The sequence below is a fragment of the Triticum dicoccoides genome, chromosome 2B (assembly GCF_002162155.2).
Source record: "Triticum dicoccoides isolate Atlit2015 ecotype Zavitan chromosome 2B, WEW_v2.0, whole genome shotgun sequence".
Lineage (NCBI taxonomy): Eukaryota > Viridiplantae > Streptophyta > Magnoliopsida > Poales > Poaceae > Triticum > Triticum dicoccoides.
Genome location: NC_041383.1, coordinates 787,435,947 through 787,452,951, shown reverse-complemented (window position 1 = coordinate 787,452,951; position 17,005 = coordinate 787,435,947). Strand labels below are relative to the sequence as shown.

General features: G+C 47.2%; 1 protein-coding gene across 3 annotated transcripts; it reads right to left on the bottom strand.

Annotated features, from left to right (window-relative positions):
* Positions 1–10,172: 10,172 nt before the first annotated feature.
* LOC119366316 lies at positions 10,173–14,905 on the bottom strand. 3 transcript variants are annotated; one of them, XR_005176004.1, is made up of 3 exons: positions 14,337–14,897; positions 10,506–10,596; positions 10,173–10,416 (listed from the first exon to the last, which is right to left on the bottom strand). XR_005176004.1 is itself a non-coding variant. In XM_037632032.1 (2 exons), the coding sequence occupies exon 2, from the start codon at positions 13,119–13,121 to the stop codon at positions 11,892–11,894; it is 1,230 nt and encodes a 409-aa protein (XP_037487929.1). In that variant the 5' UTR covers positions 13,122–13,409; positions 14,337–14,905; the 3' UTR covers positions 10,603–11,891. The 3 variants fall into 3 exon arrangements, 1 of the variants encoding a protein (XP_037487929.1); XR_005176003.1 differs by having other exon boundaries at positions 10,173–10,596; positions 14,337–14,895; XM_037632032.1 differs by lacking the exons at positions 10,173–10,416; positions 10,506–10,596 and adding an exon at positions 10,603–13,409 and having other exon boundaries at positions 14,337–14,905.
* Positions 14,906–17,005: the final 2,100 nt, after the last annotated feature.

Genomic DNA, 17,005 nt, shown 5'->3' with positions numbered 1-17,005 from the left:
TCATATATGTATTTATTGTTCATATGTGTATTTATTGTTCATGTTTTTTTTCTGTTCATAGATTTTTTGTATCTATTGGCTCTTCGTCGCTCTGTATTTATTGTATCTATTGGTGATATTAATTATTGTATAATATGCAAATGTTTGTATATTCATATGAACAATGCATTAGGCAAAACCTTTGTTTTTTTCGAAATTTTCTATTTGAATTTTTTTTTAAACAAGCAATACTAAAAGAATGAGAGGAAAAAGGAAAATAAGAAGAGGAAGAAAGGAGAAAAAGAGGAGAGGAAGAAGAGGAGAAATAAATAAGAAGAGGAAAAAAGAAGAAAAAGAAGAGGAGAAGAAGAAAGGAATAGAAAGAAGAAATTCTATTTTTTCTTCTTTCTCCTCTATTCCTTTCTTCTTCTTCTCTTTTTTTTCTTCTTCTTCTTCCTTCTTCCTTTTTCTCTTTTCTTCCTTTTCCTTAATTATTTTCCTTTCTCGAGGGAGAAGAAGAAAAGGAAGAGGAGAGAAGAAGATATAACCCCCTCTAGATAACTTCGACATGAGGGGCGGTCGATATATATATATATATACCCCCTCTCGACCGTGATAACTAATACAACTGCAGCACCCCCCTTGGCCCTCTCGCTCGACCAAAACTCTCGAGGACACCCAAACCCTAGAGAGAAAACGATGTTGTGGTCTCCTACCCCTCCCGCCGCGCCCCTACCCGACAAATTAACTCTCTCGAGGCCACCCAAATTTATCAAGTTAAAAGAGCGTTATCGTCGAGGCCACCCCAAACCCTTGAAGCGTTGTGTCGAGGCCACTAACATGATTCCTTATTGTGATTAGCTAGCTAGTTCTACATTTGCCACTAATATATATATACACATATATATATCCATCTGTACCATGTTTGAATAATAATTGACATGTTGTAAATATTTGCAGAAACTATGGAGCACTCCCGAGACGAAGAAACAGAAGCGATGTTGGGGGACATAATCGCAAATGGATCAAGTGATGATGTTGCGGCATTTCTCCTCGACACCGTTGATCAGCTAGATGAAGAAGAGGGCTATGTTTATGATGGTGGCTTCGACCCATTAATGCTGGTACAAGAGGAGGACTATGTTCATGATGGCTCCGGTGACACAATGGAGGTACAAGACGAAGGAGACCGTGCTGACTGCTCCGGTCACCGAACCGAGTCCGGCCAGGTATATATATATTATTTAAGCCCGTGCTGACTAGTTAATTGATGCATCCATTGTTTTGGTATATGTACACATATTAATTACTGTCGTCTTTCTTCCTTATAATTTCTAGCCCTCCGGATCGAGCACAACTTCGGTAAGGAGACGAGGCCCGAAGAAAAAGTTGAGCTCGGATGAAAAGTTTGAGATCATAGAAATCGCGCCCGACGGAGAAACGATTGAACCCATCCGGACAAGGAAGGCATTTTCTGCTCAGTGCGGGGTTCTTGTTAGGGACAGGATCCCGATCAGCATCCAGCAATGGTATAAGCCTGCTGAGGATGAAGACGCTGAGGTGTCTTATCTCAATGATATGCAGAAAGAAGATCTTTGGACTGAGCTGAAGGCAAATTTCACCCTACCGCCAGAGGAGGATCCGGAGAAGACAGTTAAAGAGCAATTAATCAAGTCTTGTGCTCTTAAAAAGATGGCAGGCCTAATGAGGAGGTGGAGGAAAGAGCTGAACCAGTTTGTCAAGGAAAAAAAGACACCAGAATTCATCGGCAAATATGAGAAGATCAAAGATCACTGGCCCGCATTTGTGGCCCACAAGACATCGGAAAAGAGTAAGAAGATGTCGGAGACAAACAAGAAAAATGCTGCGAAGAAGAAGCTTCACCATCGCACGGGGTCAGGTGGCTACCTCAAAGCCCGGCCTAAGTGGTCCAAGGCTGAGCATGATCTGCTTGAAAAAGGGATCGAACCAGAGACAATGCGCTGGCCAGACCGTTGCCGGACTTGGTTCTTCGGGGCTGGCGGAACCTTGGACCCTGTAACAGGGAAGTGTCAGTGGACGGACGAGCAACTGCAAATACCAGTCAAGAACCTTCGACACTATATCGATGCAGCGCAGCGAGGGACGTTCCTTCCAAACAGGGAGAAGGACGAGCTCACAATGGCCCTTGGGAATCCCGAGCACCCTGGATGGACACGAGGCACGCCAGGCTCCATTCCGTGGAAGGTTGGTTTTCCGGGCGCAGTGGGTTACAAAACCCACGAGAGGAGGAAGAAACTGGAGCAGGACCAAATGCAGGCGCTGCTTGGAAGGGTAATGGGGCTAGAGGATCGAGAAGAGGAACGAGAAGCAGCAGATCGCAACAAACGACATGCCGAAGCTTCCCCCGAAGCTACCCCACCATCTCAACGGAGAAGCAGCGTGGCTTCCACCGAGCTGCTTCAGCCGGAGCATGTATTGACGGCTCCTGCCAGCTATCCCGTGGATGGTATCACGGAGTCTCAAAATTGCCACATGATGGCGCGATGGATGAATTTGAAGGTCAAGGCGGCTGTTGGCCAAGTTTATCCTAGTGGACCCGGCACAACTTATCACTGCCAGCCGATTCCAAAAGGATATGCTAAGGTGATGGCGGATGAAATAATGGAGGGATTTGAGGACCTCGTGCTTGACCACCCTACCGGTGAAGGGGAGACTAGGCTGGGTTCTGCTCTGAAGACTCCATGCCTATGGAAGAAGGAGCTCATCAACCTTCTGAACTGGACGCCTCCGCCTCCTCCTCCTGCTCCGGCGAGTCAGGGCACTCCGCCTCCTCCACCGCCTCCTCCTCCGGCGAGTGACGATCAGGGCACACGTGGCGGCACTCCGCTTCCTTCTCTGGTGCATGGCGGCACTCCGCCTCCTTCTCCGCCTGCGCCGGCGCTCCCGAGCAGCCAGCAGCATCCTCCTTCTCCGCCTCTCCAGCAAGGGCGGAAGAGACCCGCCGCCGCCCCGGCTGCTCCGGCGCGTCATACTCCTTCTCCTCCGCCTCGTAAGCAAGCACGAAAGAAGACAGACGCCGCAGCCGCTCCGTCTGCTCCGGCGTCTAGCAGCACAACCAGAGGCGGGAGGCAATATAAATACGGTCCATCATCTCTCAAGCCTCTAGAGAAGTTACCGTATGAGAGGTCCGAGGAGGAAAACAATACGATTGTGCAGGCCCACGTGAAGGAGTTCTTTGAAGTGGTGAAAGCGAAGAGACATCCACCTCCGGAGGAGAAGGTAGACCCGGTGAAAGCAAAGCGCACTATCGATGCCCTGAGGAAACCACCAAAGTCTCCGCCGAGAACCAACTATGAGCGCATTACTGAACAGACATATCTCCAAGCCCAGCGGTCGGGAACTACTGTCAGTGCTAAAAGGTCAAAACAACGAACAAAGGGGAAAAAAATTGCCCAGCTCGGCGAACAAGCACAGCAATCGTGCCCCCTGCTCAATGTGTCTAATGCTCCGGGGACGGTGGCTGGTTATGGCAATCTTGACGATTACCTGCCTGACGATGCACTTCCTGATTTCTTGAAGGTGGACGGACACAGATACGAGTACGGGAAGCCTCTCGTCAAAGATGAAAAATCTCTGGCAACAATGATGCGAAGATTCCATAATTGGTACATGGAAACCTGCAGAGAGTCTGATGGTAAGAATGCTTTGTATCTGCATATTAAAGAGGAGCACGATCTCATTGCAAATGATCTGTTGACTGTTCCATTTGAGGAGTTCTTCGAGTTCTTCAATCAAAAGGCCCTCGATAAATTAATGGTCTTTTGCTACTGCCTGTAAGTACTATTTCTGTCATTAAGTCTCTATATATAGCTCGGCTCTTTCATTGCATGCATGTATTTATAATTAATTATCCTCAATATATTATGCAGATTGAAGATCGTCGAGTGCAAAAAACAAGGAATTTATGATATTGGATTCATTAACACAAATATCATAGATGTATTTCTGGTTAAAAAGAACGTCAAAGAGGCCGAGGACAACTTGCTACGATCGTTGATAAAAAATCAAAACAAAGATACCATACTCTTTCCTTACAACGGCCCGTGAGTGTTACTGTCGTGTGCATATTCGGTTTCCCTTATTACTCAAGCGAGGTTATAGTAATGTAATTGATGAGTTATGCATGCGTGCGCAGGTACCACTATATTCTTCTGGAGATTAAGCTTGAGCGTGGACTAGTAACCGTCTTAGACTCGAGACGAAAAGATCCCAAAACCTATGCGGACATGACTGAAATGCTCAGCAAGTAAGTTCAATCGATCATAATTATCACACCATATCAGTAACTTTTTGTTCATTTTCTGATATCTAAAGTAATAATAATTATTTTCTTTGTCTTGCAGGGTTTGGAAACAGTTTACCGCAGAAGCTCCGGGACTGCCGAAGGAGCTGCGATATACATACCCGAAAGTAAGTACTACTGGCTAGCTAGTTGCGCGCATCTCCGGCCCGTTGATTCTATATATAGCTATACTTTCATCAATGTCATTTATAATGCTTCATTATCAGTTTGATTGACCTCTATTTCTCGTAAAGTGCTTGTGGCAGGAGGAAGGGAATGATTTCTGTGGATACTACGTGTGCGAGTTCATCCACACCGCGACTTTGAAAAACAAGCGGGGCTACTCTCAAAGACAATATGAAGTGCGTAAGCAATAATATTCACAATTTCATTTTATTACACCATCATTTCTGTTGAGTTTCATTCATATATATGTATGAATTAACCCCCTTCTTCAAATTAGACGTGGCAGATGCGGAATGAACTCCTAGAACCAGATCGCATGAAAGCAATTCAAGAGGAATTGGCGGGATTCTTTCTTGACCACGTCATTAGTAAAACCGGAGAATACCATGTGGAAATTGATTTCAAATGCTAGCTAGGGGTTTGTAATTATAAGAGATCTTATACATAGTGTACATGTATGTAGCCAGTAGCGTCGGATACATGATACGAAAACTTGTTGTTCGACCAACCTCTTGGAGAAGGAGAGGTCGATCGATCACTTCTCTCGGTATGCATGACGAACTTCTGTACTGAATGGTTCTCTCGATCACTTATGTATATATAGTACGTAGCGTCCAAGCACGGACATAAGAGAGGACACTTCTCTCTATTAATTAGCTAGCTAACACAATATATGAAACACCTAATTAAATTAACCCCCAAAACCCCCAACCTCCCCTCCTTTCAAAAAAAACACAAAAACCGCAGCAACTGGAATGCTGACGCGTGGATGCATTTTGGTCCCTATTGGTGCCACCAACCGGAACCAAAGGCCCCCTGACTGGGGTGGGCGCACAGAGCCACGTGGAGGCACATTGGTCCCGGTTCTGGATTGAACCGGGACTAATGGGTGGAGGTATTAGTAACGACCCATTAGTCTCGGTTCATGAACCGGGACTAAAGGCCCTTACGAACCGGGACTAATGGGTGGTTTTCTACTAGTGGTCATAGCAAATCGCCTGAAAATAATTCTCCCTAACATTATCTCAGAGAACCAAAGTGCGTTTGTGCCAGGAAGGCTTATCATAGACAATGTCCTCATAGCATATGAACTCTCCCACTACTTGATGAACAAGAAAACCGGCAAGGCTGGTTATGCGGCGGTCAAAGCAGACATGAGTAAAGCATACGACAGGGTAGAATGGTGTTTCTTGGAGGCTATGATGATCAAGCTAGGTTTTAGTAGAAGGTGGGTTGAGCTAGTAATGAAGTGTGTAAGGACAGTGCGCTATCACATCAAAGTGAACAGGGAGCTTACTCAGGAGTTTAGTCCTTCTCGGGGCCTAAGGCAAGGTGATCCGACGTCTCCCTACCTGTTTGTGATTTGTGCGGAAGGTTTGATAGCAGCGCTGATGGATGCAGAACGGAGGGGTACTTTTCATGGAGTTAAAATCTGCCCAAGAGCACCTTACGTGACACACCTCTTCTTTGCAGACGACTCCATGCTGTTGATCAAAGCGGAGCAGCGAGAGGCGGAGGCCCTCCGGGAGGCACTACAACTATATGAGGACAGTGCATCAACACGGTGAAATCCGCTATCATGTTCAGCCCGAACACAAACGATGATGAGAGGGCATATGTCAAAGGAAGCCTTGGGATTCATAATGAGGATTGGAATGAGAAGTACCTAGGACTACCGGTACATGTCGGCTGATCGAGGAGGAAAGCGTTTAACTATATCAAACGCAATATGTGTGGGAGAGTCCATGGTTGGCAGGAGAGGCTCCTAGCAAAAGAAAGCAAAGAAGTACTCGTGAAGGGCATGGCCCAGGCCATTCCCGCGTTCGCCATGTCATGCTTCGACCTCACTAAGACTTTTTGTGCAGAATTGAACACGTTGATGGGCAAGTTTTGGTGGAGTCAACAGGATAAGCAAAACCCAATGCACTGGATAAGTTGGGACAAACTTGCTCGACCGAAAGCAATGGGGGGCCTGGGATTCCGTGATATGCATAGTTTCAATATGGCAATGCTGGCGAGGCAAGGGTGGAGCCTCCTCCAAAACCCTGACAGTCTTTGCGCAAGGGTTTTGCAGGCGAGATATTACCCCGGACGGCCCGTGCTCGATGCTACAGCCCATGATGGCATCTCTTACTCGTGGCGTAGCATTTTGCATGGACTAGACCTCGTGAAGCAAGGCTACATTCGAAGGATCGGAGACAGGGCTACGGTGAACATTTGGTCAGATCCTTGGATACCCAGATCATGGTCGAGGCGAGTAATCACACCAAGGGGGTTGAACCTTCTCGCCACAGTGAATGAACTCATAAGCCCAATCACTGGCAGCTGGGATGAAGAGCTTGTCCGGGACACCTTTTGCGAGGAGGACACGAAGCATATTCTCAACATTCCCCTTTGGGAGGGGGTAGATGACTTTTATGCTTGGCATTTTGATACGAAAGGAGAATTCTCAGTCAAGAGTGCTTACAGGCTACATATGGAGTTAGCTCAACAAGCACAAACTGGGGCGCCTGGGTCGAGTATGGCTGGCGCGGGGCAGCCGGAGAGGACTGAAGATCCGTCATGGAAAAGGATTTGGAAGATGCATTGCCCAGTTAAGTTGCAGATGTTCATTTGGCGCATGAAGCACCAATCCCTGGTCCTATGCACCAACCTGATGAGGAGAGGGATGAAGCTGGAGAACTCTCGCTGCTTCCTCTGTGAGCGGGTGGAGGAGGATGGGGCGCACTTGTTTATCAAGTGTAAAATGGTCAAGGAAGGGTGGCGGACATTAGGCCTTGAGAACGAACGTTGAGTGCATTCGGGGGGTGCATGCAATGCTCGATAAACTTTGGGAGATAGATGAGAGGAAGAGGATGCTGATAATGATATTTTGGTGGCATTGGTGGAACAACAGAAACAGAAAACATGAAGGGGAGCAGACGATCCATGTATCGGAGGTAGTCCGACGAACGCGTTGTGATGCACTTGAATATGAGGATGTGTATAATCGGCCAGGCAAAATGGCCTCAACTGCATGGGCCCCTCCTGCTAATGACGAGATTAAGATCGACCTCGATGGTGCCTTCACGCCGGGAGGAAGCATGGGAGGCTGGGGCGTGGTTGCTAGGGATGAAGAAGGACATGTGATCATAGCCCGATCGGGTAGGCTGACTCACACGGCGGATGCCTTTGCGGCCGAGATTGGGGCAATGAGTGCGGCAGTAGCGACAGCAACAGAGTTAGGCGCCATTCTTGTGGTTTTCAAAACAGACTCACTGTTGCTTGCCGAGGCTTTGGATATTGGGAAAACGAACTCCTCACCGTATGCTGCAGCCATTGAAGACATTAAGCTACAGCTCAAGATGTCGTTCTCAAAGTTCACTATTAGAGCATGCCGGCGAGAGGCAAATTCTGTAGCTCATGAACTAGCTCGTATAGGTCGTATGTGCTTGTCAGACGTTTGTATGGAGTGGAACACCACTGTACCGTCCATTGTAGCTGCTTGTGTGTTGGGCAATATGCCTAGCCACCGTTCATTTATAAAGCTATGCTTTGCTTTTAAAAAAAAACACCCTACATTATGGGAAGGAGGAAGTACAATATAATGGAGGGGTTATATCTGAGTTCACATTTAATGCATATATATATAGTCTAAGATATAATGCATTGGGAGTCCCCTAAGGACACTCTCAATGCATCATATCTTTAATGTACCATAAGATTAAATATATGTTCAAAAGAAGCCTATAAGAAGTGCCACATTTAGGAAATTAAAACCGAGCTCCTTCCCAGCCCTCCAGTGCCATTTACGTTCTCGACCGTTTGATTTCGTGATCTAGGTATCCTAGGCCATCAGATATGTTTTGCAATCCCGTTTTAATAATAATTTACAATTAAAATCGCACCCAATCATAAGTTGTAATTTATCTTCGTAATTTACCGCACCCATTAATTGTTGGACATCAAAAGTTGCCCATCTCTCATTTTAAATGCCTATCTGTATAAACACCCAATAAATGGTTGTCATAAATGTCCTTATATACACCTCTTGGATATGCACTCATGAATATGCATATTTTGATATCATACAATTAATTTTGCAATAAACGGTAATGCCCAATAAAATGTTTTCCTAAATGACATTCTATATGCCTATTTCGATATACACCCAATTAATGCCCCCTATGTCGCAGTGATATCTAGGAGCCCTCATAGTGCATGTTTCTGATTGCACTCTAGATGACCCGTTGAGCCCTCGGCGCAAAGACTAATTGCAGCGAAGAAGCTAAGCAGCCTATGAACAACATGTTTACTGAAAAAGCCTTTCGCCCCGCTTTATATATAAAGCAACCACCACAAATTATAGCCAAAGGAAAGGAAAAGAAAAGAAAAAATGAAATCGACAAGATACAAACACTACGGAACAGCAAATGCCGGCCTCAGATCCTGCCAACAGTGCGACCGCGACAAGGGAACAATTCGTCACTGGAGGAAAGCCATGCTCCATCAACTCCCAAGGGCCCCTGTTGTCCCACCTTCCGCCGCTGCCTCCGAAGAGGGCACCCCTGCCCTCTCGTCCTAGGCAAATGCCGGCCTCTGCCTCCGAAGGACGCCATCCCTGTCAAGAGGCAGAACTGCTCATCCCTGAGCCCAGATGGACTAGCCAACAATTAGCCGGGGAGACGACGACAGCCCTAGCCACCTCACCTCTCATAGGAACCCATATGTCGCCACTGTCTCCGGCCAAGACCAAGAAGCCCACACCACTGCCAAGCAGGAACACTACCGAAGAATTGGCAGAGCACCACCGCGCCGAGCCCCTGACCCCTGACTCCAAAGGTGGCGCCTTCATGAAGTAACCGACGCCGATGCGTCGTCGCCACCCAATCGAGAGATGTTAGGCTTTCGCCCAGGACCAGGTGGGCGGAGGACGGGGAGAAGGTCTCAATGTCGCCCTCCAGAGGGAGAAACTGCGCCGAGAGCGTCGCCAACATCGTGACCGGCACCGTCAGACAAGGGTTTCCACCGACCCCGAGCCCGCGCCTCCACTGCGGCGCCAACCATCCAAGCAGGATGCCCGGGGGAAGCCCACATGCGCCGGTGCAGCCGCCGTTTCAGATCGGGAACACGGTCGCCGCCGCCTCGCCGCCCACCACGGCCAAGACGGCGCACCACAGCGCCGACGCCAAGGGGACGCACCCTCTCCATCAGTGCCCGCCACCACCCGCAGCCTCCGCAAGCCCTAGGGATCCAGACAAGCCGCACCGGGCCAGACCCCTGCCGCGCCGCTGCGGAGCTGCACCGCTGCCTCCCAGCGAAGCCGCCACCGGATCCATGCGTCCCCGCCGCCGGGGGCCCCGCCGGACCCGGCTCCCCCATGAGCGGTGGCCCGCACCGCCGAGATCCCGACCAGGGGAGGAAGGTGAGAAGCCCCGCCGCCGCCAGCGCTGCAGGAGGAGGGGGCGCATGGATCATGCTTAACTATGGTTGCACCGCCAACCATAGAAATAGAATAATTCAGTCTCAGCATTGACAGTTGCGGAGCACCAGCTCATCACGCATGGACGCAAGAACAGCAGGTTCATCTCATCTGGTGATGAGACTTCACTAGAATTTCTGGGATCAAAACGACAGTTTACACGGTAAATCATCAGTTACAAGCAACACGGCCATAAACTAACATGTCTCACATATAGGAGTATGATGCACGAACAAATTTCCAATAGAACATAGGATCAAACAATATCCATATGAAACATGTGCAGCGAAGCAACATGGTTTTGCTGATATGCAGACAGAAGGCAAAACCTCCTATAAAAAGAAATGGCACTGACAGGTATTACTAAGAAGCAGATCACCTACACTGATACATTAAATGGAGCGGTAACTCTCCACAACATGCAGAATCAAGCAGCAAATCTGTTCTCCAAAGTAAAGCAAAAACTCTGCTAGACAAATATTGTAGAATGCCTGAATAGAGACCCAAAGATAACTGCGGGAAATCACAGTAAATAATTGGATTTGATTTACTAACGTGTATATATCAGCACACTCCAGTCCATGTTGATTTTACAGCTATTTATTCAGAGAAGCAAATAAGCAGTACGCATAAAAAATACATAGACCTGCATTGGAAAATTAAATATATCAGCACACTCGCATTTATTCAGGATTACCCGAAAAAAAAGCATTTATTCAGGATAACCAGCACATCACAAAATATAAGAAAGACCGATCAACAGAAGAATCAATTTCTAGACAGCAAAAAATACTTGGTTTATCATGAATGGTGCAGTAAAATAGGGCTGTCCTCTGGCCTAAACCTTTCATCAAACCATTGAATACTGGTACATACAAGATTCAGTGAACCATATTTAAAAGAAAGACACTATAGCAACAATGTGCCCGTTGTTGTACTAAAAAGAACTGAGAAGCTACCATGAAATAGTTCAGAAGGGAGGCACTATTCAGGCACATACAATCTACAGTAAGCAAAGACACTACAGTGAGAACAAGAGAAGCAAAGGGAATATGAAAAATTAATGATCACCGGAACATGAAACATAATGCAAAGAAAATTCACATAGAAATTAACAGGAGAAAAACCATATGTAATTAGTTAACAATTAGTGCCTAAGATTAGGTAACAATTAGTGCTTGAGACACACCAGAGTTGTAAAGCAATATTGCTTATCACAATTCAGCTCTGGTGAATTTTGAAGCTATTTCTTTAAGACAAACGAAAACACCAGATCCAAAGAGTTCACAATTAGTATCTGAGGGACACCAGAGGTGCGAAGCAATACCACTGATCCAAATTCAGCTCTGGTAAATTTTGAATCTATTTCTTTAAGAAAAGCAAAAACACTAGATTGAATTAGTACACAACTAGTATCTTAGAGACACCAGAGTTGCAAAGCAATATTGCTGATCCCAATTCAGCTCTGGTGATTTTTGAATCTATTATTTTAAGACAAGAAAAAGTGCTAGGTATGGAAAACACAGAGACGACCTGCATTTTAAAACTTACTTAAATAGAGAAATTATAAGTTGCAAAATCTACATTCATGGCGCACTAAAGGGCTTAAGTTTCTCATTGAACCATTGAGTGGCGTGTACACAAAACGATAAAGTCTGCAAAAATGAACTGTCTATGATCTAGCAAAGCCTACAAGATAGAGTCAGCCATATTCAGAGTTCATTGAACTGCTTAGTTATGCAACAATAAATTTACAAAGAACTCGACAACAGACCATTGTTCAACTGACTAGGCAAACACCAAAATGAGAGATTATTGTACGGTTTAACAAAACAGAAGGAGTTTGTTTGCTACAACCATAACTAGTGGAGATTTTGTCTCCCTTGACTCCCACCCTGCCGAACATCTATGGCTGCTCCTTCTCCTCTGTCACCGCCACTGCTACTCCTCCCCTGCCCTCTCCGACTCCTCTCCATTCTCCTCCTCCTCCTCATGTTTCTTCACCAAGATCATCTCCTCCTCATGTTTCTCCTCCAAGCTACTCGCCTTTGTCATTGTGACAATTGTTCCACTGACCACCACTTCTCCCTTGATTTCCATCCCTTGTGCCACAATCTCCTCCTCCCCCTCCTCCACTAGCATCCAACCCACTTTTGCCAGATTGCGCTTGAAATCCTTGATCTCATATGCAACCCGAAGCAATTGCTCAATTTGTGGAGTTTTGTCAAGTGAGACCAGACCTAGGAGTTCTTCTACCTGCCTGCATATGTCGTCGCAATACAAGGACACGTTGAGGTTGAAACCTTCTATCTCATCATCTGTCTCGTCATCCGTCTCGGCCTTCGTCTCATCACTCCTCTCAGCCTCCATCTTCTTGTACCACTGCGGGATGCGGCCAAAATATCTCTTGAAGATTTTAGTTGCACTTGTCCTGATTGCATCCTCCATACTTGCTCCTGAGCATACACCGTAATGATTGAACAACCGGAGCTCAACACCGTTGTCTTCCGTGTCAATGAGCTCGCCCACCTGCCTCTGCAGCTCCTTCTTGATGCGTGAGTACACGATGAGGGCGCTTCTGCAGCCCCACCGTAGTACCACTCTCGGAAACACCGAGTCGATGTACGGTGATCCGGGCTTCAAAAACCCATCATTGTGTGGCATCCCCAGCGACAGCGTGGCCCTTAAACCATGGATGATTTCTGAAATCAAAGACAATTGCCGGATTTGTTTGTGTTGCCCTTCTCTTTCTTCATTGGAGAGCAGAGTTGCAAGTTTTCCTAGAGGCACGCATATCTGCCGGGCGAACACGGACATGGCGCGCTCGAAATCACCAACTGCCCCATCATCAACCGTCTCATGTAGCTTCTCCTTGAACCCCAACGGGACGGGACCAGAAAAGCGGCTAAAGATATCATGTGCACGCCTCTTGATCTCACGGTCCATATCCATACTTTGGCCTCCCGGGTATACAAGCTCAACGAAAACCCGAATCACGACATCGTTGTATTCCCTGTCGATGAGGAAGCTCGTCTGCCTCTGCAACTCTGCCTTGATGGGTAAGAAATCGCTTAGGGCGCTGCTGGGTGTCTCGTGTCTTCTTGCCACTGCTGGCGCCGGCGAGTCGTTGAACTTCTCCACCGCCGTGCCGTTGGGTGATCCGTACTCCATCACCGCCTCGATCGATCTCCCTCTCGCCGTCGCCGCCTCTTCTCCTATCCTAGTCTATCTAACTCGCCGCCGCCGATCTTTTTTGGTCACACCATATACGGGGTCTCGCTCGGTGTGTTTATATATACGTGATCGACCTATCGAAACAGGTTCCTACGACTACGAGGCGGACGGACTGATGAAAGAAAGGAAACTGCGTCCCGGACGACGCGTCCGCGTTGAGCAGCGTGAAGCGGTCCTCGTTGCCTTGCCCGGCATTCTTGGGAGACAGACGCGTGGTTGACAAGCCTGCAGCACGTCACAGTAGAGATTATATTCCTTTCCTAATAATAATCTTGTTCCTCAGAAGGATATACAGTACTACAACCAACTCATAGGATGATTTTTCTTCTTTGAGAAGCTGTAAGTTGCTATCAATGATTCTCTAGAGCAGGAATTGCTTGCCGGTGTATGTAGCAGAAGTACTTTGATTTACATTTTTTATGATGTAGTTTGGCACTGGAGATGCCTAAATAACATTATTCAGTTTCTTTGTGGATGGCAGTTACACAACATGGATGCTCACCACGTCAGCATAGAGGAAATTGAAGAATATTACATGGTGGTTAGTCAAACATTCACAAGCGAGGAACAAGGTTTCGAGTTCTATAATAGATATGCTAAAGTCAAAGGGTTCAGCGTGAGGAAGGCCGACCAGCTGCAGCAAAGTTATTCCTTTTATAATCTGCATTTCCAAATTCATGCAAGGAACAGAGCTGAACAGCAGAAGGACTGTTAAGATAAACTAATACCATTGCAACAGCCTTTTGCTAAGCAATCAGTTATTCAATTGTATGAATTATTATTTCATACAAGAAGTATGAAGAAAAATTATTAACGGAAGGATTGGTTCTGTTATAGAAAAACTGAGAAGTGGTGATCTAGCAATAGTTTTCCTAATGTTCACTGCCACATCCCTAAGCCACCTTTTCTGTCTGTAACAAAGACTTGTTTGCAATTCCCCAGTTTCCACTTAGTATTTCCCTATTTCAAATCTTTTTTTTCTTTTGATTAGAAGAGAGTTAACAGAATTTAATTCAACAATTTCAAGTACGTTCTTGTTATAGAGTTGACAGAAACTTGAGATTCAAAATATCAAATTTCACTTCCAACTGCAATTTCTCATCATGCCGGTGGCTCCCTTTTCTATGAACAGAGGAGAGGAGAGAGACATACGTCTTCGGTGGGTGATGATCCTCGTCGACGGCCAGCAGCTGGAGTGCACGCACATGGGGGAACACCTTTTTTCATCCACTCTTGAAGCGACGCCAGGTGCTTGCCGTACCTGCCTTCCACCAGAGCCGACGCCGCAATTTCTCCCAGATGCTTCTCCTCTGCTGATACGGCAGGAGGCAACCAGGCGGCCGCACCTTGCTCCCCCCGCCACCGCTTGCCGCCGCCAACCGTACTAGTCCAACGAGCGCCACAGAAGGGCCGGGGTCCGCCCTCCATAGCCTCCATCTTGGCGCCCGGCCTCGCTGGCCGGCGGCGCTGCGGGTTTTACCGGCGATCTGGTCGTAGACGCCGCCATTTGGCGGTCTCCATTGTCGACGTACCGGCTTCCGGCGGCGGCCTGGAATAGCGCGCAGCCGAGGAGGAGCTCAGTTGGCTGCCGGCGGCGGCCTGGAATAGCGCGCAGCCGAGTGAGTGGATCTGGTGTGGACATGCAGTGGGTGGGTGCGCCGCCGAGCGACTGGTGGTGTGTGCGGGAGAGATTTTTTCTTTAGCGAATCTGCAGGAGAAAATTAGATGGATCGGGGATTGACCGGGGTGGGCAAATTTCCATCTCCCCAAAATACCCTTTTTGTGTGCGGGATTTTATTTTTTATTTTAATCTCGTGCGGGAGGCGTTTTTTCCCTCTGCCCATTTTGCCCTTCGGAGAAAAAATACTACTCCTTCGCTGGACAAGTATTGATCACGTTGGACCATCAGATCTACTGATTGGATGGCTGATATTTCTTTATCCTTACCGTAAAAGGCCTCACACACAAATCAAAGATTTGAAGGAACGCGTTTTAATCATCGCTTTTCACGTCGACCACGTCTGCTGCATGCAGCGCCTACTACATCCGGACAGCGCCGCCGCCGACTCATTTTCGCGCCGATCGTGTGCACGCACGCATCTCAATTAATTGCATGATGTTCATTTCTAACCGCAACCCGCAAATTTCCTTCCGCATTCGTTCGCGGTTAGGAGAAACCAGTTCACGGACATGGATGCAGGAGGCCATCATCCAACGCTGCCCAGATACATTCAGCCAACAATTCAAACTAATTGGAGAAATTCATTCAAACCGGGCGGGTTTTATTGAAGTTCGGACATGCTTTACCAAAAAGGTCGATATTTTGACTGTTTAACAGAAAAGAAACTTAAACCCTATACCGGACGACCACCTCGTACGCGTGGCCGCCCTACACTGCCGCACGCAGTCTTCATCGATGTTGTCATCGTCATGGTGGTAGTCCCTCCAGTGGCGGAATGGCGTCGGAGGGCCACCACAGCCTTGTCCGGTGGCTGCCTGCCGCTCGCGGAGGAGCCGTTGTGCCTTTTCCTGCGCGGTGCAGAGTAAAGTCTTTGGTTTTTTAAATAAATAATAAACAGTTCAAAGAAACGAACAGATCACACAGAACTGCAATGAAGCTAGATTGTCATTAATAACCAAAAATCTATGATGGTCATGCACTTTTTTCCGAAAGTGCTTAAGTTAGCTACTCACACACTTTCTTCTCTTGTCAATCAAATGTAATATACTCGATCCACAGCAAACTAGCATGCAACAATTTATATTAGGTGCAAAGCAATAAGCATCCTAAAAAACAAATTAGGGCTGGCGGCACAGAGAAGAGCACACAAAAGTGCATATCTCTTGATGCAGAACTTGACAGTCATCCACGGTGCTACGATAGGTAGCGTTGTTCACATTTTTTTTTTTGCGAAAAACCTCCAATCTATTCATCTTCAATTATAGTAGTACAATAAACATCAGAAATAATAAAAATTACATCCAAATTCAAAAACCACCTAGCAACGACTACAAGCACTGAAGCGAGCCGAAGGCGCGCCGCCCTCATCGCCCCGCGATCCCCGGAGTTAGGCAAAACTTGTTGTAGTAGATAGTCGAGAAGTCGTCGTGCTAAAGTCCCATAGGACCAGCGCACCAGCAACCACTGCTGTTGAAGAGTAGCGTAGATCGGAAGGATCCAACCTGAAAACACATGAACGTAGACGAACTACGACTAGATCCGAACAAATCCACCAAGGACAGATCCGCCGGAGACACATCTTCACACGCCCACTGACGATGCTAGACGCACCACCAGAACGGAGACTAGGCGAGAAGAACCTTATTTCATCTTCAGGGAGCCGCCGCCGTCTCGTCTTCCTGAACAGAACACAAACCCTAAACAGACACAAAAAAAACAACTAAAAACGGAGCGGGAGCCCTCCCACCGGCAAGAACCGAGATCCACCACGTCTCCATGGCCTAAGGCCACGACACACGGGGTAGACCTGCGGCGGCCGGCAGGAGGCGAGCAACCCTAGCCGCCCTCTGAGTCGCTGGAGCGCAGCCGCCAAGGGTTACGTGTCCATGAGATGACCTACCACGCATGTTGTTCACATAATTTAATAGTACATCAAATAGATAGGTCACGTTCTTCACATATTTTTAACACTACATCAAAACAGGTAGATCGCATTGTTCGCATAGTTTGACAATATAGTGGTTCACAACACATACATAACCAGTAAAGATGATACAACTTATTCCTTTAGATAGCCCTAGCTTCACAACATGGGTGGATTTGCCACTGCTGCAATAGTGCTGGATCTAGGATGCCTCCT

Coding starts and splice junctions, on each gene's coding strand:
- LOC119366316 (XM_037632032.1), bottom strand. CDS start 13,121: ATGGAGTACGGATCACCCAACGGCACGGCGGTGGAGAAGTTCAACGAC.